At 37.0% G+C, this 26375-nt stretch overlaps 1 protein-coding gene across 17 annotated transcripts in view; it reads left to right on the plus strand.

Moving 5' to 3' along the window:
• OXR1 (oxidation resistance 1) overlaps nucleotides 1-26375 on the plus strand; it is a 255302-nt gene that overhangs the window by 183268 nt on the left and 45659 nt on the right. For all 17 annotated transcript variants that reach the window (XM_079300938.1, XM_079300950.1, XM_079300954.1 and 14 more), the window contains 4 exons: nucleotides 10515-10597; nucleotides 16214-16321; nucleotides 17426-17545; nucleotides 21285-21437. In XM_079300938.1, the coding sequence (XP_079157064.1) occupies nucleotides 10515-10597; nucleotides 16214-16321; nucleotides 17426-17545; nucleotides 21285-21437 (464 nt within the window). The remainder of the gene's footprint in view (nucleotides 1-10514; nucleotides 10598-16213; nucleotides 16322-17425; nucleotides 17546-21284; nucleotides 21438-26375) is intronic.

Genomic DNA, 26375 nt, shown 5'->3' on the forward strand with positions numbered 1-26375 from the left:
TTCTGTGTATATGCACTTTGCTGTGCCTTTTTCCTCACTGGGCAGGGCATACTGCACAAGGCAACCAGACCTTGGCTCTCCCCTGCTGCCTTCTCCTTCAAAGGGTTTCTATCAGTCATGGGCAGAAACAAATTCTTGTGACTGTAGAATTCCTCTGTCAAGCATTTTGCTGGCTCTCACAAACCACCTATGCTCTGGTAATGGGTGCTGTGGAAGCTGTAACAATGATTACAATGCTTCATTTGAAGTCAAACTCAGTTTTAATTAGAGATGGGTCCCCTGGCATTAGCTTAGGACTTAATGGAGATTCTAAATGCTCCAAATGCTCAGTCTCTGCTGTGTTCTGGATCCAGGCCTACCTATTACTGTAGTTTTTCTTCCCCATTTAAAACTGTCAGTGCTGGTTTGGTTTTTTGTATGTGTTTTTGTTTGTTGTTGATTTTGTTTTTTGTTTTTGCACGGTTCAGTTGTGACTGTGCAATACTTAAGAGACTAGTTCTTCATAAATGCCTTAAAACCATGTTTCAGCTTTTCTGGAACAAAAGCCAACCTTCCTTTGCTTGTACAATGAAGTATCTCAGTGTAATTAATGTAGTATTAATAATTTTACCTTTAATGTTTTAATGCTTGTCTTTTTGAACAGTTGAACAGCTTCCCTATCAGGTTTCCAAGTTCAGGGAGGCAAGTCTATTCAAATGCTGTACTTTAAATCATTTCTTTGGATACATGCAGAACAATCTAAAGTATTTCGTAGTAGGGAGAAAGGACACACTGGAAGACTGAGTAGTGCCATAGGATGCTGTAAACCTGTTTATCCAGTTTATACTGTTTGTGTCAGCAGCCTAGTCAGTGAAAAAAGCTTCATAAAGATTTTCTGTCTTTTAATGATTGTGATAGAGGATAAATAAAAATGCAAATATAACAGAAAGTCAAGGGGGAAAGCATCTGGCTTTAGTAAAGACTTTCAATGTGAGTGTGTCAAGTTAAGTCTTTTTTCAAAAGGTCTGTAAGCTTTGAAATATAACTTGTAATATAATCTATTGATAATTTATAGGAAGTGCTAATATGTATTCAAGCCTGGATTTATCTAGAAACTTTAGCTACAACAGTGTCAGTTTCTTGTTTATTTCTATGTACTGTAGGTGTTAGCATGCTGAAGTTGCATGTGGTTTTAGTTGCTTTAAGATGCAACTCAAGGCTTTAGGGAATGTGTGATTAAGAATTATCTTTTCTGCAGAATTAACTTGAATGTTCAGTTTAATTTGAGTCTCATCTCTACAAACCTTTTACTTAAATGAGCCAACAGCACTTCACATAGTTGAGTCTGCTATTTGCTTTGCTGTGTAAGGAGAGTGTGACCAGCAGTGAGTGACATGGTTTTGTATCTTTTCCATGATACTGCTGAAGCTGTACATTGAATGTTCTCTTTGGTTTGTGTGCCACTGTTAAGGAGAGCTGCTGAGGAGCTACAGAGTTCAGCCAGTGTATTTAGGGGCACAGGGTATATGACCTGAGAGGAGGGGTGGAGGGAGCTGGGCCTTAGTGATGCAGAGGGAGCCAGAGGCAATCTAATTATGGGCTGCATCTACCTGGAGAGACACACTTCTCAGTACTAAGAGATCAAGGAGCAGCAGCAACCATGAGTTTTAGCTTAGGACATGCAAATTGGACAATAGAAAAAAGCTTCACAAAGAGATGGAGAGATCCATCACTGGAACAGCTTTAAGCTGACCTCATTTGATGTTGACAATAATTCTGCTTCAGACTGGAGGCTGGAGTAAATATATTCAAGAGGCTTCTCTTCTGGATAACCATTTGATTCTGTGAGGATATACTTTCAAACCTGGAGTCTTGTGCTTCTTCCCTCATAGATGTTTTCACCACACTTCTCTGTGGTCACTTCACAGAAGGAGAAGATACACTGCCAGGTAGTGCTGACTTCCTGCAGCGTGTCTCTCATTAAGTACAGAAGTTAAATAAAAATCAGTGATTCAGAGACTCCTCTTAACCCGTCTGTCAGGGAAGTTCTTCTAGCTGCCTTCTATTGAAACTTTTGTTGTTGTTGTTTTTCTCCCTCAGGTTCAACTTGATTGTTCAGTTCTGAACCCTGTGGCCTGTGGGCTTATTTACATTTCTTTCATACCAGCTTTGGAGTCTTGATTGGTAAGGTTACCATACACAGTATATCCAGTAAACTGTGTGGCTTGTCAGTCCTCTGTACTGTGGTCAAGTAGCAACAGCACATTAGAAAGATGAATGTGCAGTGCCAACTTGTAATGCATTTCTCAAGTCTTGCTGTAAAAGTTAGTATCTTTCTTTTTAAAAACCTGTCTTAGAATAAAACAAATATAAGAATTAGGCAGGGTCTTTTTCTCCTTTCATCATTATTCATGCCTCATTTTTAAGAAATTACCAGTTGTATGATAAAGTAGGAAAGAGGATTCAAACTGGGGAGACGCACTTCTGTGAGTTTTCTTGTACGCACTGTTCCGGATGAAGCACATATGAAATGTACCAACACCCTTTACAAAGACTAATGCTTCGCTTTCATGCCTGAAAATAATTCAGTTGGTACAGGCATAAGAAGCAAATGTGATCTTGGAATGTATCAGGCTGGTGACTCAGTCATCTTGTGATATGTTAATGTATGCACAAGCTCTTCTTCAGGCTTCTGCTCTACTAATGTACAGGATTTCTTGAGTATTCCCTTGGTACATGTGATGTTAAATGATCTTTTACTTCAGGTTCTGCTTTGCACTATTGCATCTTTCCCTGCTTTTATTCCTCCAAGCTTTGGAACTTCAGAATTCATTGTGTATCCTTTTGCCCAGCCTTTGCTGTTGATTGTCCTTTTGAATTTGTCTGCTGATGTGCAACTGAACTGTGTTAAAAACTATTCCATTGGGATCTCATTAATATACCACTCCATTTTCCTGATTTCTATTTCTCTCTCCTCTTTACTGCTTTTTTTTTTTTCATATTTCACAATTCTTTATCCAGTTTTTTGCAGTTCATCAGGATTCTGATGTATCAAATGTTTAACTGAAGTTTACTTTATAACCTAATCTAGCAGATGATTTTTCTTTGGTATTCTTTGACTGTATTGCATTTTTGTTTTAATGCGTTATGTTGGTTGTTTTTTTCATCTTATTTTATTCTGGTTAATGTCCATTTCTAACATTCAAACAGTTTAGAAGGTGATTTTATTGAGAGCCTGTGTACTCTTGGCAGCATTTCAGGTTGTTACGTATATGAATAATAAGTTTCATCAGTAAGCAACATGCTTTTTGTTACATGTGTAAATCTCCCTCTGGCTTTGTTTTGTGGAGTGGCCTTAAGTATCTGTATTACCTGCCAGAAAAATGGAAGAAATCATAGTTACAGATAACTCAAATTGCAAGTAAGATTGTTTAGCCCTGCTAAAGTAGGGAAGATGATGACTTCAAGTTAAGTTTCTCAGTGCTTTATTCTGCTTTGGAAAAGTCCACAGATGGAAACTGCACAGCTGGACTGGTCACTTAGGAGTTTTTTGCTTTCTGTCTACTCAGAAGCGCGTTTGTTTCTTTGTCTGTTGCCTTTTGTTCTCCTACTGTATGTCCCTGAAGAGGCTGTTTTGTCATACTGATGCCTCTAGGAAAGCTATCTAGAAGGTGCAGTATGTCTGCTGTTACAGTCCTTCAAAACCACCTCTGCTTTAGACTGGAGAGGCTCCGTTTTCCTGGCCTCTTCTCACAGCCCCCAACTACCTTGATGTCCCTTCACTGAAATAGTTTTGCTTATCTGTGCCTTCCTTATACTGAATGTGGCAAAGAAAGGGGCACTACAGCCAGTATTCCAAAAGGAATTGGAGTGCCAGGATAATAGGTGTACTCTGTCTGCTGACCTCTATTTATAGTAATGCAGCTGAGGATGGTGTTGGCCCTCCTTGTTTCCAGGTCCTGTTTCTGGCACCTGCCTACCAAGACCCTTGGGGTGTTTTTATAGCAGAGCTGCTCCTTGGCTGAGCACTGCCAACTGTACAACACTAAGGGCTCTTCCTTCCTCTGCAGGGGACTGTTGTCCTGCTGAATTCCTTAACATTCCTTTCAGCTTGCTCTCCAACCTGTCCAGGTCCCTCTGAACAACAGCCTTGCCATCTGTGTTGACTGGTTCCCCCTCCTCAGTTTATCTGCAAATCTAATGCAATAAACTTGTACAGTAAGATGTTTACTGAGGCTCTGCAAATGACTCCACATCCACAGCAGATTCCTTTGCGTGTGGGCAGAGCAGTTGTAGTGCACAAGTCAGCAGGATAAGCTGATTTTGAACTCTTAGGATAGGTATTGTGGGCTTAAGTGTGATAAAGCAAAGTGAGAATTCTTGAAGATGTTATAACTTTATATTGCTGCTTGATGTTCAAAATGCTGGTGTGGTAATGTGTAGGCTTGAGTAAGTACAACTAATTGGGCTTAAATATCTGAAAGAGGTGGAGAGTTGTTATTGGAGAAGTTAACTTGCTGTATCAATAGTGCAGTAGTGATTTTTGCAAGTTTCATTGAAAAATGTATTTGGACTGCAGAGAGATTGTACAGCAGGTGGAAATTGGAGTTGGGTAGTTTCTAATATATTACACTGTATACATGTATATTGCAAATGGAACAGAAAGGAAGTTTACTGTGGTTAACACATACTGTGGCATAATCTGAAAATTCAGTAAAGCACTTCTGTTTACTTTGAATGTGAAATCTTATTTTAGAAGATAGCCCATGTGATGCACATACCAGGAGTGTCATGCACAGACAGCTGACTTTGTCTCCTAGCCATTTGGAGAAGTGTCCCATCTTAAGTTTGTTTTCTCTTCAATTGTTTTTCATTCCTGAAATCATAAATTTAATTATTTCTGCCTACACACTATACATCTGACTGAATAGCAGAGTGTCGTGTGTTAGGGGATCACAAAATGAACTTGGATTGATGCTGTTGTATCTAAGTTGCAGAAAAAAGCTATTTTGATGTGTTCGAAGTGCTAATGCAATGTTAGCAAGGTCTCAGATTCATTGAGCTTGGGGGTTTGCTTGAGAAAAATGTGAACAAAAGCATCATGTGAAGAGCAGTGATAAGGATCAAGAGTTTTGAGAGCATGACTTGGAAAGACTGAATCACAGAACAAATAGCAGTTCTTTAGCAAGAAAAGACTGAAGGAGGCATTATGGCATTGCCTTGGTCTGAAAACCTACCATTTTGGCTAAAAAACCTGCAGACTGCATGTTTTTTGTTGACTACTGTTAGAGCCTCTGTTTCTGGTTCCTGAGACATTGAAAATAACTGAAAATAATATTCCTGTAATTATCATAAGCATATCTAACTGAATGAAGGAGGGGGAGAAGGGTTAATGAGACAGTTGCTGACTGAAATGGAGTCCCTGCTGTTGGGCGAGTCAGGTCACTGGGTCTTATGGAATATAAAGATTTCCTATTTTAATCTTTTTCATTTCCTTATGAACAGATTATAATGATCTAATTGTTATTGAGCAGAACTAATCTAATAAAGATGTAATATCTGTGCTTCCTGTTTTATCAATTAGCGAGTTGTTTCCATGTACTGCTAAATGAAAATGTATTTGAAAACTTTTCAGACTACTTTTCTTATTTTGATTAATTGCCCCATATGTGCTGCATGTTTAAGATCCTGTGAAAAACTGTCCTAGATAAGAATTTGATAAAGTTGCTGCCTTTTCATTTTTTTAATACCTGTAAATCTGATGTACAAATGTATGTTGAGGAGTGAGATGGTGGACAAATAATCTTTTTTCTTGATCATAAGCTCATTTATTAATTTTAAACAATTTGTAATGGTCATGGACTTGTCCAGCTTCTTTGCTTTTTTTCAGAGAATACTTGTTTGGTTTATCAATTAATTTTTCTGGAAAAAGATATTTTTTGTTATTTAAATTATATTGAAATGAATAGAATAGTAGCTGAGGAACATTGCAAGTTGAGATTTAATCTTGCTGTGCAGACAAGAAGGGCAAAGGAATATGTTTTGCTCTATGCAGAGCCTGAAGAGCCTCCTAAGCAGTTTTTAGCTTGTGTCCTCATCTTTACCAGCTCTTAGTGCCAAAAGTCAAAATAATATGCTAAAACCATCAATAAACTGCAAATTTAAGGTCTACAGTTAAGCTCAGATGGTATACTAAGAAATGAGAAATGCAACTCTTGCCATAATAATTTGAGCCACAAGAATATTTTCAGTCAACCAAAAGTCGGTGGTACAGGGTCATACAGAGGCAGTTTATAGAAGCCCTGCTATAAATGTTGGAATTTGACTTCAACTGTTTTCGGTTCAATGCCACTGACTATTTCTTATTTTAATGTCAAAGCTGCCTTATTGAAAACTGCATTTTTAAAAAACATAATGTTCATAAACTGCCTTTTCCTATCTGTGTAAGTATGTTGGAGCAGTAAGTCCTCTCTGTTCATACGATCATATGTAATTGTTCTTATGCTACAGTCATTCAACTGCAAGATTCTGAGCCCCTGCATTCAGACTAAAGATTGGTCTGGTGTCATTTTGGGCACTGTGTTCTGCATCTTTCTAGCGTGTTCTGCATCTAGTTCTAGTCTTTTAAATCCTAGCTGAAATATTTTCTTGTTATTTGTGGATCTGGCATTCACTTTTTCACTTCAGTGTTTCAAGCTGTTGTGGAGGCCTGTGAAAAGGTAGTTGAGAATTAAAGCATGAATTTTGATGTTACCAAAAGTCTTTTCTTTTTGTCTTAAACAGCACAGCTAAGAGCTCTGATAACATAGTGCCTCAGATCCCATGTTAAACAACTTGCTCGACTCTTCAGGTTGTGTTTAGTGTGATCTGTGTTGTCAGATTTTTCTTGGTGTGGCCTTAGAGCATCAGCCTTTGTTATTCTCATTGGCTTTCTGCTGGCAGATGAAGTAGTGGTTGTGTGTAACTTAACAAAATGAGCCTCTGTGCAACAGTTACCTGGAAAAGAAGTAAAATGAAAGCATGGGATGGACTCTTGCTGGGTATGAAGACTTTTCAGATCACTGCATTGTATGTTGGCAGTTGTTCCTGCTTGCATGTGCTTCCTAGAGTGCCAGGGGCACTGGAATGGCTGAAAGATGTGTTTACTTTGCTCTCAAAAATGAATAGCCTGCTCATTTAGAAAGAAATAGAGGTTTGTAGTGTGTCATCAGGGAGGTTGGTTTCATGTTTCTGCTACTCTGACCTATATTCACAGCTGAAATACATCCTAGTTTTGTTTCTGAGAGGTTAGGTCAAAATTGATGTGTTTGGTATGAACAGACAGCTTGAGCACTTGGGCTGTGGGCAGAGGTGTGGATTTTGATAGCTTGGCCAGCTGGGTAGTCAGCACACATGGAGCTCAGTGTTGCCTGCCTCCATCTCTTGTTGACTCAGGAGACTTACATCGTGTCAGGTTATGAAACACTTGAATCCTGTACCCATATAGTGAGAGGGAGGTAGTGCTTTCACAGACTGAAGAAATGGAAGTGGGCACTGATAGGAGGGGTAGCATTTACTGCCTTAGGTATGAGAGGGGAGGGCATCAAAAAACCCTAACTGCAGACTGTAAACTCCTGGAAAAGTTGTGGTGGGAGTTTTCCTGGCTTTCCTCTGAGGTGTCTTCAATGGACAACTTGCCTTCCTCACCCTTACCCTCTGTTTGATCTTACTTTCTTGAAGTTACCAGAGTTCTCTCAAATATCTGAAGATGGTGAGGGGTGTAGAATGGAAACCATAAGGAGAGATGGCTGAGGTCACTTGGCATGTCCAGCTTGCAGAAGAGGAGACCTCATAATGATCTGCAGCTTCCTCAAGCAGAGACTGACTGGGCACTGGCACAGTCACCCCAAGGAAGTGGTTGCAGCACCAAGACTGCCAGAGTTTGGGTAATGCACTCAGGCACATGATGTGGTTCTTGGTGGTGTCCTGGGCATGGCCAGGAGTTCAATGCAGTGATCCTTGTGAGTCCCTTCCAACTCAGGATATTTTATGATGATTTTGTGATTCTAAGTGTAAAGCAGCAGGTTCTTTTGCTGTGAAGAGCAAATAATTTCCCATTTTTATTTCTGGCATAAGGGACAGAAGTGGGTATTTATGCAAGATGTCACTCTGCTGCTCAGTTGCTGGAGAGGGAGAAGATAATTAGTCTTGACCTCTTGAGTGGCACTAGTCTGAAGGCCTTCAGACACTTGAACCAGTAAGAAAAAAATAATTAAATTTGGATTGAGAAAAATGTCCCAGAAACTACATTTGGTTATATACAGCTGAAGTGTGTATATATATATGTATATATACAAACATAGACATTTGTAGTGTGGGGCTTCTTTACTTCCATCTAATGGCAGGGAGGAGGGGAAGAAGACATCTTCTTCTGAAGTAATGGTTCTTCTTTTATAGATTGAGGCATGTATGGGATCCTGGATGAGATCAGTCTGTTTTCAGTTGCATCCTTGGACTTTTTCTTAGGATTGACCCAGACTGCTCTTGAAAGAAAATTATTAGGCTATTGGCAAAACTTTGATAAGGGCTGAAAAATTTGGAATAGCTACAGTCAAGCAACTGTTAGGCTTTCTGTAGCTTGCTGAGCTGGTACCTGTTGTGCTGCCAGGTCAGGTGAAAACTTTGGTAACAAAATATTTGACCTAGAGGAAGAGAACTGGCTGCTGCTAAGCTGATGCACAAACTTGTATTTTATTGTTACTGAGTTGGCTTCATTTCCCTCAGACGTTTGTAGTATGTTTAAACTCTAATAATATAATTAGAATTGAATGTTTCTTCCAGCTAAGTTTTAAATAGCTGCTATTAGTAAATAAGACCTTCTAATGTATTGAATGAAGATAGCAGCGTGCAGAATTAGTGTATAGGTTTTCAGAATTTCTAGAAGCCTTTTAGAAGTAGATTTAGTCTTGAATGTCTTTCATGGCTATAAAAACTTACCTTAATTGTTGCCATCTATACATCATTTTTAAGTATGGGTGTATTCTTCTGCAGGCTTTTTTCAATCTATAAAAGAGGATTCATTAAACCAAAGTTTATATTTTTTTATCTGTACAAAGAGTACCACAGGAGATTATTTATGTTGGATCTGCTAGAAATTGCTACTTTGTTGTCCTGTGCAGCTTGGCCTATTTAGCAAATGTAAGATTTCTGAGCTAGGTTTCTTATTCTGGGTTTTTTTAACATTTCATTCTATTTTGGCAGAACTTGCTGTGTAATTTACATTGTTATTTCCCTGCCCTGTATATCTTTATAGTTTTGCCTATCCATGTAGAAATTTGAGAGTGGGTGTATGAAAGTTTTGCTGATACTTGTCTAGTCCCTTTTCTAGTGTCGAAATCATGATCCTAATTAAATCTAATAGTGCATTAAAGATGCTGTTGGTTTATAGCATGTTTCCTTAGTACCTCAGGTGAGGTTTAAATGGATTACACTGTTTTCAATTCTCAATGTAGCCATGCTAAAATATTTTTTAAAAATACATTTCATAACATTTAATGCATTTTAGTGTCTTGCTTCTGTTCAATTTGGCTTGAAATATTTTAGCAAATTATGATAAGAAATTTGTATGTATCAAGATGGGCCTATAATTAATCCCATTGTAGCATGACCTAATGTCTCATTCATGTAAGTATTCACATAAGTATTTTGGGTTCCTTAATAGCAGATATTTAACTGCTGAGGGTGGAGATCTTGTGGTGAAGGAGATTCATCTAAGAAATGCTTGTGTGTGTATACATGCAGATATTGAAACATTAACTTTTCTAGAGATGTATGTGCTTTTTGTTGAACTGTATGACTACACTGGTGCATCATGATTATCATAAATATCAAGCTAGTTAGTATAAAATAAGAGAGTATGCTTTAGTTACAAATAGTTGTTTTCTTGGCCTGTGAAACAAGTCATCAAAATACAGTGCCCCAATAAAATGAACATTCTTATTTGCATTATTTATGTAGAATCTTTAGTGTTTATTTACTAGCTCTGTGTGTTTACAACAGACAGGATAATTATTACTTTAATATTAATAGTCTTTATTTTTTATAAAAAAAGCTTTAAATACTCTGTACTTATCAAACAGTGACAAAAAAATCTCCAGTAATTAGATAAAACATAAAAGAATTCTAGATCATTTCCCCTCAGATGAAAGCAGACTGGGTGTGATACAAAATCAATTAAACACAGCAATTTCAGAAATGTTGCTTGCCTAATGGAGTCAATGTCCTATTTAGTCTTCATTAATCGCTTCCTGGGCAGCAGCAGGTATTTTTGCACTTAGTTGGTTTCCAGTTATCAGTTGTTTGTATTGGTCCAATTCTTAAAGCATTGCAGAGGTATGAAGTCCCTATTTTAGCAGCTGGTGTCTGTTGGAATCAGCAGGAGTAAGCTGTGTAACTGGTGGATTAGATGTCTGCCCACGGGGCTGTAGTCAGCAGCCTGTGACAGTATTGAGAGAGGAAAATGAATTTAACACACACATTGCCTCAATTTTTTTCAGATGCTGGCCAGAAGAAGACCCCAGACAAGAAAGATGGGCGACGAATGTCTTTTCAAAGACCTAGAGGGACTCTTGAATATTCTGTAAGTTACTGCTTTATTGTTAGAATGTTACTGCAAAGCAGGTGCAGGCTGAAAAGTTGCATTACAAAACATAAGCAAAACTGTAACGTGTATTGCTTTAAATGTTAGAATTCTGTGTATCTGATAGTTTAGTTTGACAGAAATTAAATCAGGGAATTAGCTGGTAGTACTGATACTGTTTTTTCCCTTTAAGTGCTTGGTTTTTTTTCTTAGAAATCCCAAGCTAATCAAACTGTTGACTGGTTCACTTTTAGGTAGCTAGTTAGAAACAAGTAACAATGGTTATATAATTATGTACACGTTCTTTGCTTTCAGCATTATTGATAAACTGTTGCTGTCAGGGAAAATAACAGAATAAAATTGGGAAAGGAACTGTATCTTGATACTGACTTTCTGGTATTCTAATAATTGCTGTAGATCTCTGCCTTTTACTGTATAACTCTGTTTCTTCTTTGGTATCTGAAAATGGAGCCTTTCTCTCCCTGTTCTGTTCTTGAAATGACCCTCAAACTGTGCTGCAGTCAGCTTTCACATTTGTGGTTACTAAGGGAAACAGAAGTGAGAAGTATCTGTCTTGTGTTATGTACTGGAAATATAATTAAGCCTATAAATAATGCTTATAGAATTGATGTTAAAATAGGGGAAGTCTGCCATGGTTATCTTTGAATGCTTTTGAAGCTGGACATAATAAATAAAAATGAGAACTTCTTTACGAAAAGTCTTCACTTGACCTCTTGGTGTTCTCTTACTCCAGGAATAAGAGATATGGGGAAGACTTAACTCTGTTACATTAAGCCAAGCTGTGATAATTGCTTAAGTACTGAAAAGGCTGTGATAGTTTTTTGGAAAGAGACAGAGTATGTGTGTAGTTGAGCAAGAAGCATTTCATTAGCATGGCTTTTATTGGAATTTGAATGTAATTCTAGCCTGCTCTAAAGACTTCCTTGAAGTTGAAATTCAAAACAAATTCTTGCTGCTTAGGTTCTAGCAGTTGAAGAATGTTAATGTAACTGTGACTGTTGTTAAATTAACTTCATTTTATCTGAAATACCTGGAAAAACAGTCGGGTGTAGCTCTGTGTTGCTGGCATCCATACTCAGTAGATTCTGTAATTTGGTTCTTGCTGCCATGTGTGTGCTTTTACATTGGTACGTAGCATTCCAGGCAAAGAAAAAGCAATGAGCTTTCCTTTTTTTAACTTGATCTGTGTTTGTGTCAGGTTGCCATGTACTTTTGCAGGTTTTTGTGTTCCAGTAGGTGGAGTCTTAGATCCAAAAATAGCTTTCTTAATGCATACTGAAGTATGCATCACTTCCTTGTGAGTCAAAAAAGATGATTCACAGGAATCAAAGGCTTTTTGTCATTAAACTTAATCCAGCTTCTAAAGGAGCCTGTTGCATGGAACATGATGCATTTCAGCTTCACAGATATTGTATTCTGTCAGGTCTTGCTGTACATTTCATTCATGAAGCTCTTGAGTAGCATTGTGTTTGGTTAATATTGTATGTATATATATTTTAATAAAACACATGGTTATAACCTTTGGGAACTGAGCTTATGCTCTCTGTAAGAGGGGTCTGGTAACTGTTGTGGTAATTTGGTACTGTTGTTATTTCTTACTTTATTATATGTGAAGAGGTGTACTTGTGTCTGGCTTCTGACTTAGTCCTATTTCCTGTCACAATGATGACACATGCACACACACATATTTATATACTTGCATGTGTTGCTTCTTTGAGGAATAGTAGAGAATTAATTAGAAGCCAGACTCCCCCTCACCTTCTAGCATTGTTGAAATTAGTGGGAATTTTTGCCTTTTTTATACAATAATTTAATATGTTAGTTTTTCCAGTGGCTAAATGATTTTAGGAGGGAAGATCTCATTTGTGAAGTTTGGCATGAGTTAGCATCTCACTTGTGCAAACTGTAGGGTTTTAATGTGAAGTAGACTTCACACCAGAATTTTTTTAGGAAAAAAAATTAGTTATGGGACAAATAATAAAATGAATTTTCTCCTTAAAGCTAAAGACAGAAAGTATTTCATGCTTAAGATTTTAGTGTAAAATTCCCAAGGCATGGAAACTTGAACCTTTTGTTGTGTATGTAGCAGCAGCAGCAGATGTCAACATACATGGTACTAATTAATGGAAGTTCTGAACTGCTTCTAAGTGATACAGAAAAAATGGGTTCATTTTTGCTGATACTGCTTAGACAGTGAACAGATATCTTTTAATAGAGTTTATCCTTTTCTCAATGTCAGTCAGCATAGTAGATGCAAGTTGATATTGTCTTGTTATTTCAGAATTCACAATTACTGCTCAAGCCATGTGTTCCCCTTCAGCTTTTGTATTCCATGTTGTAGGAGCACACCTGGTGCCTTCCAGTAGGTGTCAGAAGAGCCAGCTATGGGTGAATAATGGAGCGTGAGCAGAGTACTGCCTACTAATCATCAGTGATTGTAGCATGCTAGCAGTCTTGTGACTTCAGTGGAAGCCTTCTTACTGCTCTTCCTTTTGAGGAGAAGAAAGAAATAACTGTGGCTATTTTCAGATAGGTTTGGTTTTTTAAAAAAATGTATTTATAAGTGAGCAGTTGAAATGGATTATATGATTTTTCAGTGTTGGAGGCTCTAGTGTAAGACTTCCCTTTATGTCCCTGGGGATTGAAGACTGTGCTCTCCTGAAGTAGTGAATAAGTACTTAATACAGATTGTGTTGTCCAGGTTAGGGGAAGAGCCCAGTATCGATTCCTGAGGGTCACAGAAGCCTTTAGTAGACCATAGCCTCAAGACTGAGTTTTCAGCCTGCATATAGAGTGCTAAGGGTTCTCTTCTGGTGCCACTAGTTCTATTGCCACTGTGAGCCTTTACATACTATTTAGAAAGCTGTACACTTAGGAAATTTGTTTGTTTTTTTTTTAATTTCTTGACTCTTCCATTTCAAATCCAAGGAGTGTGTACTTTTTTAGGCTTCCACTTCTCTTTGAGCATCCCATTGTCATAGTCCTTTAAGTAATTTTAGGGATTATTGGAAATGTAGATCATAATGGTGATGTTACTTCATCTGTTGTCTTTTGCTGATTATTTTTGAAGTTGGCTTTATGATATCTGCAAGATTGTTTTACTGATGTTGCATATTATATAAATTAGACCTGTTAACAATTATTGTAGTCATAACTGGTATTTCTAAAGGCTTGGGTATAGTGCCACAGTTGTGTTACTTGCTCCCTTTTGTTCTCACCCTTTTTATCAGTCTTACCATCTGTTTAATTTGTTAGTTTATTTCAGTGCCCTTAAGATACAGTTTGTTTTCTGGGTCTTGGACACCTTGTGCTGAAATAAAAAAAATAATTATTTCTGCACTCTGTTTCGTATGTATTTGATGTTTATTTTCAATGGAGGAATGAATGAATTCTGACAGTTGAGCTACAATTACAGTACAGTTCATTAAAATACCAGTAGAGAATTTGGTTTAAAATAAAGTTTTTAAATAAATTTGCCAGCTGTTTATCTGAGGGAAATGAAGGTAGTTTTAGCCAGAGATAATGGTGGCTGAAGTTCTCTGTCTGCTGTATACATAAGCACACCCAGGAGACATGGCTGTGTTCTCAATGAAGATTTAATATTCAAATATTTATATAAGATTTTTAACATTCACATTAGCATTTAAGTAGCTACCTCAATGTATAGAAAGTTTATTTTCTGAAAGGGAAGGAATAACTTCTTGCCTTCTCTTATAGTAATAAAATCATAAGGGAAAAGCTGGGGGATCCAAGGTATGTAGTGGCACTATTCAGATTTTGTTACTTCTGTGCTTTTCTACAAAGTTATTCTTTGAGATTTTGGTTGTTTGGATTCTACTTTTTAGAACGGTAGAGAGCCTGAGAAAATAGGCCTTTTGAATCTAGGAAGATACTTCAGGAAGTCTCCATTACATGAGCTGTGTCTTTGTTTTGAAAAGGTGTCTCTGCTGGTCCCTGAAGTGTTGGGTGTGTCCCCTGCAGTGTGCAAACTTCACAGCCAAACAAAAAGGAAGCTTACAGTTGCCATTGTGTTTATCACTGAGATAAACCCTTCAGTTACCAAGGTGTCTCACAAGATGTTTTTATATTTCAGAAGGCTGTAAAGAGTGAATGGATTCTAAAAAGGGCTTAAGCTTTGTGGTCTGAATGCTTTTAATTTGTTTTCTGTCATAAGTTAGTCTAAAATCTCAGTCATTAAGTGATACATAAGAAGAATACCCAGCAGCTAACTGTTGTCTCTCAACATTTATGTGAGAGCGTACTCAGGCAAAATTTTTGAATTTCAATTTGAATTTACAATTTGTTTTAGCAAACTTTCTATATTATGTCGAGCTTTTGATGGAAACATTGCTGTTCAATGATTTGGTGATTAGTGTTGCTATGGTCTGTTAAGCACCTAGTACATATCTGGTCTTGTTGCAGTCCTGTTTTGATTTCTGCTTTAGTACCAGTTAAATGTGACATATGAAAACATTCTTATTTTTTGCATATCTTTGATCATTCAGTACTGAAAACTGAGAGCTACTACAATAGTCTTCCATACTGAAAATGCTAGTGTAGAGAGATGTTTGCTGCTTTGTTTAGCTTATTGGCTTCCTGTATGAATAATTCTTATAATAGGTTTCTAATCCTATCTTAAAAAAGCTAATTACCTTTTCTTTGGCAGTGCTTATATCTTTTTTGAATCTAGGTTGACAAGTGCACCTTGGCAAGATTATATGGAAAAGAATTCTCTAACTGCTTACCTTTAGCTGCAAATGTGTCTTAGCTTATATAGCTTCATCTTAACCGATAAAATCTATTTTTTCCTGGTACAGTGTTGATTAAGCCTTGTGCCATTATACAGTAAATTGTTTGGTTGTTTGTTTCCTTGTATCACCATTATTCCTAAGGCTATGAATTGTTTATTCTGAAATAATCTTTCTTTATAATACTTTTTTTCTTTTTGCTTTCCTCTCGTAGCTCATTTTGAATATGCTTTAGGAGATGGAGGTCTCCCAAGAATCTGAGCTGGAAAAAAATTCTTTCCTTAGTTGGGAATCACTTTCTCAAAATGCTTATGCTCCATCTGCTGTCATAGTAGTCAACCTGCTTTGCCTCAGCATTTTTGCATTTTCTCAGTGATGGTTTTTACTTCAGAGTTTTAACAAGCTTCAATAGTAAGAGAGTGTGTTTATATTTATAGAGGAAACTCTTCAGCTTTTCTGTCGGTGAGGAGTGGAGTAAAGCAGTTGAAGAGGGGGAATGAATTATTCTGTGAACCCAGTCAATTGTGTATTTATTACCCAGCAGTGACTCTGTAGACCAGAAGTTCTGGTGCAGTATCTGAGCCTACAGCTTAAACTGTGACTGACACTTGTGGACACCTGGAAACATAGTGGGAAGGCATGTACTTTTACATGGGATTGCAATATTTAGGGGGTAGGTATGTTGTTTGTGGTGGCTTTGTTTTTTTTGCAGGGTGTGCAGTTATCAGAAATTAAGCTATTAAAGTTCATCAGAATCTTGGTAACTCTACACATGCTAAAATATGTAAGCTGCTATTTGAACTAACTGCTTACAGGTTTTTGTTGTTTTTTTTCCCTATCAATACAGGTGGAATCAAGAGATACTTTAAACAGTATTGCCTTGAAATTTGATACAACACCCAATGAACTGGTTCAATTAAATAAGCTTTTCTCCAGAGCAGTTGTTCCTGGACAGGTACTATTACACTATATATATTACTTATATAACAAAGTCTTCTTTTACTGTATTTCCCGTTCCTACCAGAGTGCTAAAGTACTTCTCTTACTGATTTTCTTACTGGCTTTGTAAATGAGTTTTTCTTTTTTCTCTAGTCCATTCCTTGTGCCTATTAAATAACTGCCTAAAAGGAAACATGAAAGGAAGCTACCTGTGCCCCTTATTTAAGATCAGAGGGCTTTTAAAACTAGATGTACTAAATGATGCAGTAATAACACTTTGCCAATATTGCAGGCTATATACCAAGTCTTGCTCAGCAGAAACATTCAGGATACAGCATTCTGTGCTTTATTACATTACAAACAACATTCTATGGCTGCATATTACTGCCTGCAATTCTGTTTTAATAAATTGAATAATGTTTCTCTTTTGCTCTGGAAACTTGATGTTTTTACTAGCAGTATGTGAATTACCATTCACTTAATATAGGTCACTGTTGCCTTTGTCTTTTTTTCCCTCCTGTTTCTGCCTTCAATTTTCTCTTCTCCTTGAAAGCCAGGCCTGGAAACAAATGAGAGGTCAGCTGTGGTATCAGCCATCAGCCATTTGGTATTTGCTCTTTGTTTGATAAAGTTCTGTGTTCATTTTTGATTGCTGCAGAACCTTATCTAGATAGATTGAATGTCTACCATGGCTGAAATAATGTATTAAAGATGTGAATACATTCAGTTGAATTTTTTTAAATGTATTCAGTGAGTCTGTTTCCTCATAGCTCAAATAGTAGAGTCATAACAAGAGAAATAATTGGACACATTGGACACTCTTATTTCTGGTATGCTGTATACTTTTGATGTTATCTATCTGAACATCTTCCTTGGTTACTATGACTGAAAATAAAAATGATATCAATATACCTTTTAAAAGCTTGAAAAGCTAAAATTTCATATGTATAGTGTTGTTTTTTTTCCCTCAATTAATAATTCTTTTAAAAGTGATGGGAGCAGGAATGGTTTTGTGTAGCTTATTTTGAGAAAACATAGTAAATATACCTTAATTGATGGGTAATCTAAAGTAAATCTGAAAACATAACTAACTTCTAACTACACTATATCTTCTTTATAGATTTTGTATGTTCCTGACCCAGACTACATTTCTAGTGTGGACAGCTCCCCCTCCCTAAGTCCTGTAAGTCCCCTCTCACCTACATCTTCGGAAGCAGAGCTTGACAAGGCTACAGTAAATGTAGGTATACCTATTGTCCTTAAAATTATCTTCCCTGACAAAATAAATGTTACAGATGCTATGCTTTCTTCTTAAACTCTCCTTTTGTTTTGGGGAGAAAGTATTAGACAATGCTTAGAGTTGAAAGTAAAATAGTTCTTTTTTAAAAGTAAAGATTAATAAATATAAGATTTTAATCTTTGTAAATTAAAGTTCTCAATGTGAAAACTTGATTTGAAGGCAAATTACTTGCAGCAAAATATTGTCATTGCACTCTGAAATCTTAATTAGTTACTGTTGCATTTCTGTATTTGTTATATTTCAGAGCTTGTTAAACATTTGTCTGTAATCTTATTGATAGTTTTTGTAGAAAAGATGTATTGGCAGGAATTCTCAGGTTCCCCCTGCGTGCTCTAGAGTGTAGGAGAGGGTTCTCTAGTTTAATTTCACAAAACGAACTTTTAAAAAAAAAAAAGGGGGGTTTTGGTGAAGGAGTAATACAGAATTAATTGTAGCTCAATTTACTCAGTAGTTCTACATTTGTAGACTTGCAAAATGCTGAAAATGTTTAGCCATCCATGTTGTGCTGTAATTGAGCTGAAATGTAGATTTTTGGGTGGGAGCTGGCTTTGTGGAAGCATGTTTTTCCAGTAACACTGGTTTGCTGTCAGCAGCATTTCCTGGGGAGCAGTCCAACCAGGAAGATTCAGTATTTCAGCCTGAGCTTCTCTGCAGTTTTTGCAGCTATGATCTTATTTGGATGATTCTTCATGCATCACCACTATTCTTTTCCCAGTTTCTATCTTTTCCACTCAAATAAGAAATTTTTCTGGTAGCATATTTTGACAGTACTCAGTCAAGCTGTCAAACATCTATTCCAGAATTCTGTATGCTCAAAGTTCAGGAGGCTTTGAGACTTAAAGCATTTACTTATTTGCTTTAATTACTTGGTCCAAATGGGTTTAAATATAAAGATTTAGCTTTGTTGCTGAACAAACTGCATTGCAAAGTGTGATGGCCCTTCTACTGAACATTGCTGTTTAGTTTTGCTGTGATACCTTTTCTGTCTTTGTATGCCAGTTCTTATGTCTGCTGTCATTTATGCTGAATAATTTCTCTTAGGTTTGATGGCAAACTGAGGGTGGTACACCTCAGTAAACAGTCTTACCTGCAAGAATACATTTTTGTATTGTATTACTTGGATCTATATCAGTCTCAGAAGGATCTACCCATGTAACATATTTTGTGAGAAGTTACTCCAGGAAAAAAATATCAATTTTGCTATTGAAAATCAGAGTTCTTCCTACAGATTCCATGCCAGAAAAATACCTCATTCTTTCTTTTTAAATGATTTTGTGTATCTCTTAGCATATAGTAGATAAGGAGATACCTGCAATTTGAGGATTTCAGACTATATGTTCATATCGGAGACAAAAACCTGCAAGTGTAGAAGAAACAAAGTAAATGGAAATACTTTAAAAACCTGCTCTGCCAAAGAGGTGTAGTCAGTCCTGTGCTAGCAACAATTGGAATGTGAAATTTCATTTAACTGATGCTTTATTTTTACCAAAGATTTTGTGCCTCTTGTTGCATGTTTTGTATCATTACAAGCAGTCCTTAAATATTTCAGGGAAAGTCAGATTAGCAGTGAGACAATATATAATAGTGTTTTTGTTTCTCAAGCTTTTTAAAGTCCATCTGAAGAAAGAAGAAATATTTGTCAAAAACTCAAGGAACAGAAATCACAGCGTGGGCTGTGTGCATTTGGTTTTGTTTTCAGTCTCTCCAGCAACACAAAAGGCACCCAACTTCTATGGGAGCAGTTAAGGCTGGAGGATTTTGTTCTTCATCATAGCACCTGTCTTTCATGTTTTTCTTTTCTCTTTTGCTGATTGCTGTCATTGTGAAGAAATACTAGTATACATTCTCTAATGCTCTCTTGATGTCTGTCTTTGACTGTCCTCCAGTTTTGACTCCTCATTTGCTGTTTAAATTTGAATGTGTTTCAAGGTAAAGATGTGTTCCTCTGCATATATAATGTAAAGGAGTTTTCTCTCTGGTCAATAGAATTAGTGATTTCTTGTCACAATTTAATAAGAAGACTAAAAAATATCTGAATGCCTGTTCAGTCCAAAATAATCTGCCATGCTCTGTTCTTGTTTTTCTATTTTATTGCACATTGGAGCAGCTTACCACAGCCATGTGGCTAGATACAAACCAGCATGTAGTTGGTATAATATTTGAATCACTTCGTTGAAGTTGGGGAAAGTTTGGTAGGTTTTTGCTTGGTTGCTTGTTTGGGTTTTTTTTGTTGTTGTATTTTTTTAATAATTTTGCTACACTTAAAATTTCAGTGTTTTCAATAATTTTTAGTTTCAATAATTTGTTGCTGTCAGTGTGCTTGTAAGAATTAGCTTAGATTTTGAAGCTTTTCTGTTGTTACAGGGTTTTTGAAAGCTTTCTTCATTCAGCAGTCTTAGGCACATATTTGAGAACATCCTACCTATAAAGCTTAAATTCCACCTCAGAATATGTAGTGACAAGGGCATCATCATTAAATTGGAAAGTCTGCCATTGTGGTAGTGCATCTCCCTTTCCTAAGCCATGCTGGGATCTGAGATTGTCATGTGGCAGTATGATGAGAAATAGCTGGCTTTGATATCACCTGAGCACTTTCAGAGCCACTTGCTGAGTTGTGTCACAAGAGTGACCCTATAGTTTTCAGTAGGAAGGCATATGTAGAGGGATAATTAATCTCCAGGAGGTTTGTTTCCTAATTATACCTTGATTAGTTTTTTCAACAGAATTCAGTTTAGTGGTTTGTATGTTGTTTTGATCTTTTGGTTGATCTGTAATGAAGGTTGAAAGATGCTGGCAAAGCAAAATGAATTGAAAACAGTTGTGCATAATGTTCCCAGATATGATTAAAGGCATTTATCTGCATTCTGTACTAGTATCTAGTAGAATAGAACTGAACAGAAAATCAGAAAAACAAAGGGAACATGGGAGTTCCTGTTTTCTAAAAATAGTAATATTTTATTAGTAACAAAAAATAGCACTTATATATGAAATGGAATATAGTATTGGATATAGTGGACAGTGAGATAGGTAGCTCTTTATATTATCTTCCTGGGGAAGTCTTGAAGGAAATCCTCTGAAAGTTAAATCCAGACATGTGAATGACAAAGATGGTTGAAAACAGTCAGAGAGAGTTTATCAAGGCTATATCATACCTGACAGAACTGACTGCTTTCTGTGAGGAAATGACAGGCTCAGCAGTTGAAGGGGAAGAGCAATGCATGTTTCTTACCCTGACTAGAGCCAGGCCCTTGATACTGCTGCTTGTTAAAATACTGGAAAAATGTGAACTGAATTAGTAGAGCAGAACATGGGCCAGAAAAATTGCTGGGATTATTGTGTTCAAAGCATTTGTGTATGTGATTTTTTTTAACAAAATATTTTGTAGAATCATAGAATAGGTTGGATTGGAAGGGACCTTAAGGATATTCTTCCAGCCCCTCTGCCATAGGCAGGGACATCTTCCACTAGACCAGGTTACTCAGACCCCCATCCAGCCTGGCCTTGAGCACTGTTGCTGTGGTGGAGGTCAGTTTCAAATTCTTGAGAGTCACTGCTGGAGCAGTTCTTTTATAATCTGCCCATCATATTATGGTCAAATTGCACAGCAGAAAATCTCCAGAAATTGATATTTGAAAAAGTAAGTTGCTAAGTTCTTTTTGCTTTTTGTATTTCCTTTCAGGATTCAGATGGAGTCCAGCAGAAGGAGTCAGCTGTTTCACCAGCACATGCATGTGTTCGTCCTTCAAGAGTGGTATCATCTACCTCCGAAGAGGAGGAAGCATTTACAGAGAAATTTCTAAAAATTAATTGCAAGTACATCACTAATGGCAAGGTACTGAAACATTCAGGTATTACTGTTACTGTATAGGATGTAATAATAATTTATAGTATAAACATAGAGTAGATTTTAGTCAGGGATGAATAGATGAATCAATTTGCATGCATATGTTTATATATATATATATATATACTATTTTTTTTACCTACTGTTTCCTTTGGATTCTCCAGGCCTCTTGATCAGGACATGATGCAAGCAGTTAATAATGTGACAGACATCCCCAATGCTGTACTGTTACATAATTATTTTATGTTGAGGGCATGAAGTCTGATTGTCCCTTTAGTATCTCTTGTAAGTAATTTTCTTTACTTACAGTGGAGAAAAACATGCCTTAAACTGTACTAAGAAATAAAGTAGGAAATAAGAAAATACTAAGAAATACACAGATGTGTCGCTTTGCTTCCTTTTTGAAATCTTTTTAAAGCAGAACAGAGCAAGCAGAAGAAATCTGATTCTGCAAACAAGTTCTGTATTGTTTGCCATTTGACTTGGTGTGGTATGGTAGACACCTTGATTTTGTTTTTTCCTTTGAAGCAGTTACAGTTCTTTCAATAGCACCATAACACAAAATCCCTTCCAGTTAGTGACACTTAATTAACCTCTGTTCAGCTCATAAGTTCACAAGTCTTGCACAGACTTCTAGGGACTGAGGTAAAGAAAATTTAAAAAAAATATCTTAGAACACTTGGTCAAAAACCAAAATTTATTGTTCCCATACCTCGCTGAAAAAATACTATTAGACACTTTATCTATGAAAAATGCCTTCACTCAATGAATGCAATAAAATTCAAAGTACTTATAATATCTATTCCATTGCCTGAAGTTCAGGCATGTATGCAGAGCTACCACTGTTTCTGTGTTGTTCAGCAATAGGTTTGCAGATAAGGTACACTAATGACAAACAGATTTAAAAGAACCTCCGAAAACTGCCATTTTTGGCTTTTTGGCTGATGGGGAAAGGATTGCAAATCTGTGTATGTCTAGGCTTGAAGCCTTTCGGCAATATATATGTATTGACAAAAGCCACTTGTTACAAGTTGGTGAGGCAAATACTGGAACAGCTTTTTTTTTTTTTTTCTTTGTTCAACTTTGCAGGTGATTTTCTTCATTCATTGCATTCATGTAGGTGAATTTTTTAGGAACTTACTTATCAGTTTTAAGTGCTGTTATGCAGAGGAATTGAGAGCTATGAGCTTTTGTTAGAAATTGGATATACTGAAAAAAATCTGGGGTTAAAATTTACAGCATATTTATGTGCTGTAATTTCTCCTCAGAGAATTACAGGGAGTATTAACAGCATCTGTCTTTGACTTGCAGCATTACAGCCTATTTTCTAAGAGCTTCAGGGAGAAATCTATTTCTAAAAAGTTGTATAACTTATTGCAATGTCTATCCATATTTGGGAAGGTGGGTGGGAGAAAAATGCATTCTGACTTGCTCAGATCTGAGTGCCAGATCTTGTAAGTTTAGCATGTAATTTAGACTTTGTGCCACATATTGGTAAGAATGTCCTCTTGAATGTCTTTTCTCATGATGCAGGATGATAAATTTCCAAAAGGTTTCTGGAGAAAGCTAAAAAAAATTATCCTCTGCTTCTGAAAGTGACTTTTGAAGCTCATATTTAACCATTCTTTAGGGCTTAAGGTGTGATGTCTGTCATCGCTGTGACTGCTGATTGTAAACTGAAATCTAGTGAAAGCCTGTTTTTCAGTGTCTATGCAAAAAGGCTTTCATTAGGGTAAGATTGTCTCATTTCTCATTTTTTGAAACTGCTTATTTTGTATATGATTGGAGGTGGATTTAGTCACATTTGTGACTTTCTGGACAAGCACAGAAGAATTCTCTGAGGAGCAGTGATTGGAACCTGCAATGCTTGCTCTGTGTTAACTGGCTATAGCCACTGATAGAGGCCTGTTGAGCACAGTAAGGGACAGGGTCATGTGAATATGCCACATTCTGTACAGACAGTAAATCACTGTAACCAGTCTGTATGCTGTAGTCACATCTTAACTCACTGCTTCCTGCATATGTAGGTGTGTCCTGTCTTACAGCTGCACTGCTGGCTTCTGCTGTAGAAAAGTGTGCTGCTCTGGGGTTTTCTCATTTGTTGTACTGTTCCTTGAGGCAAAAAAAAAAGGTACTTTAAAAAGTACCCTGCTTGATTTTAACTGAAAGTAGTAAGGGGTGTTTGGAATTTTGTTATATTTTCCATAGATCTACCAGGTCAGAGAAGGAGCTTGGGAGCTTTCTGCTCCAAAAGCAAGGAAACACAGCGATTGTATGGGGAGCAGACTAGGCTCTCAGTCATCTTTGGTGTTTATAAGATAGCAGGGACAGTTAGCTTGTTGGAAATAACTTACCAAGAACAATATTGCAGAATCATATTTGTTGGAAAACACCTGTGAGGCTGAGTTCAGTCTTTCCCTGATCACCATGTTGTCAATTAGACCATGGCTCTAAGTGTTGCATCCAATCATTTTTTGAATCTCCAGGGATGGTGACTCCATCACCTCCCTGCACAGCCCATCCCAATGCTTTGTGAGGAAATTCCTCCTTATGCCCAGCCTCTGACACATCTTGAGGCCATTTCTATTTGTCCTGTCCCTGGTTGCCTGGGAGAAGAGACCAGTGCCCGCCTGGCTACAGCCTTTTTTGAGGTAGCTGTAGAAAATAAGGTCCTCCTGAGCTTCTTCTCCAGGCTGAACAAGCCCAGATCCCTCTGCTGATGCTCACAGGACTTAATCTCTAGACCATTCAGCAGCTTGATTGGCTTTTGTGGACTTGCCCCAGTACCTTGGTGTGCTTACTGAATTGAGGGACCCAGAACTGAGCACTGTATTAGCACTGGTGAGGCCACATGTCAGAATACAGAGTGACAATCACTGTCTGGTCCTGCCAGCCATGCTATTGATGCAGAAATGCTCTAGGTGTTTTTTCTGGTGTCACCATCATTGCCTATTCCTGGGTATTTTGAGACAACTGTGACATCTGCTGCCATAGTGCATAACTGTGTATGAGTAACCAGAAAAGTGGTTTTAGAGCCTTAAATCAGTGCATGGTAATAAAATGCTCTGGAGTTCATTGTTGTGTACTTGGTACAACAGTTGTATATATATTTTAGGAATGCTAACATAAAAATTTGTCTGATCTTTAAAGGCAAGCCAGTAAGGAAATTAAGTTTCAGGTACATAAAGGAACAATTTTTTCTTGACTTAAGCAAAGCTGTGGTGTTAGCTCTCAAAGGCTGGAGTTGCTGCAGTTTCTATCTCTCGGTTAGGGACTAGTGTAGTGCAATGAGCAGCTCTTCACCAGTTGGCTAAAGGCTTGTGTGCTCCCACTTGTATGTTTTGTTCTGCTGTTACCCTTTTTCCTCCAAGAATCAATTGCACTTGGTTTCTGTTCACACTAGAAACAACATCTATCTATAGGTTTTAAGGAAGCTTTTACTCCTACAAGCAAGTTAGAAGATAGTAAAGACAGAAGTATTTGTCCTGTTCGAGTCACAGAAATTGTAAGAGAAAGCATCAGAAATGTTGGCTTGTCTGAAAAAGAGTAATTAAAATCTGCAGCCAAACAAAATGTTTCTTTATCTGGCTCTTACCTGAGCATTACTTAGCTATCTAGGTTAACATTTGGTGATCCTTGGAGGTAATAACAATAAGTAACAGAAATACTAATGCTAATTAGTGTATTATTAGGAATTTACTTGTTATTCATTAGGAGGAGTTCTTCTCTAGGAAAGTATCATAAAGTGTTCATGTAACTGTGGACCCTGTCTAGTAACTTGTGAGCCAGAAGTGCTGCATTGTTTTTTAAATAGATAAAAATTAAATAGGTCATATTTTAGGATGCTATAAATCCATAGTTTTGAAACTATCTCTATAATCTTTAACTTCCTTACAGTAATTGCAAGTGAAGTGTTTGATCAGCTATGTTGTCAAATACAGATAGGTCTGATAGGTCTGAGTGTTTAATTCTTAATTTCTATTGATGTAGTAGATTTTATATGGAAATGCTCTTTCTAATTAATTTTCATGTTGAATGCCTGCCTGCCTACTGGTGTTGAGGGTTCTTCTAAGGTGAAGATAAGCTTTTATTATTTCTAGTTATGTCTTTGAGGCTGCACAGGTAGGTTTTAGGACGTTCCATGTGTGCTAAGGGTATGTCAGTGTATCGGTTTGGGATTCTTTGCCATTAGATGGATCATTGTCAGAACTCTCTAGGAAGCTTCTGTTTACAGAGGAAGGTCTCTTAAGCTTGTTTTTATGTAGTGAGTAGCCTTGCACATGCACAGATTTTTGTCCTTGATATCATGATGTTTCCTTAAGATACTAACAAGCCTGGCTTGTGGGCTTTGGGAGGGGTAAGTTGGGGTTTTCTTAACTGCTAAAACTGAGTTTGAAGCAAGACAACTGAAATGATTGGCTGATAGTTCTTCATACAAGTTGTTCAGATGATGTGACTCTCTAGTATTCAGATAAGCAATGTCAAACATACAAAGCTGTTTTTCTTAAATCAGTTTTTTGCCTGTGCTGTCAGGTGAAGCAGTCTTATCTGTGCTCTTGAAAGCAAGTTGTAAAGCATTGGAGCTTGTTGACATAAATGATATCTCAGCCATGACAGCACAGTCTTTGACAGAAAAATATAATCTCTTTATTGCCTCAATTTTAGCAATTCCTGTGTACTTAATTTTTCAAGGAAAATCCATGTGATAGTGAACAAATGAAGACAATATATTTCTAGAAATTAAGAGCTCTCTAATGAACTCAATTACTGTTTTTTTTCTACTAAGTAATACATAGTTGTGGAAGTTGGTGTTGAACACTTAAATCCTTCAGATAGAGCAGTCTTACAGCCTTTACCATTTTCTCTTCAGCCTGGCTGTGTTGAAGATCTCCATGCAGTGTATGGGCATGGAAAGAATAGAACAGG

This window comes from Erithacus rubecula, assembly GCF_903797595.1.
Source record: "Erithacus rubecula genome assembly, chromosome: 3".
Classification (NCBI taxonomy): Eukaryota; Metazoa; Chordata; class Aves; order Passeriformes; family Muscicapidae; genus Erithacus; species Erithacus rubecula.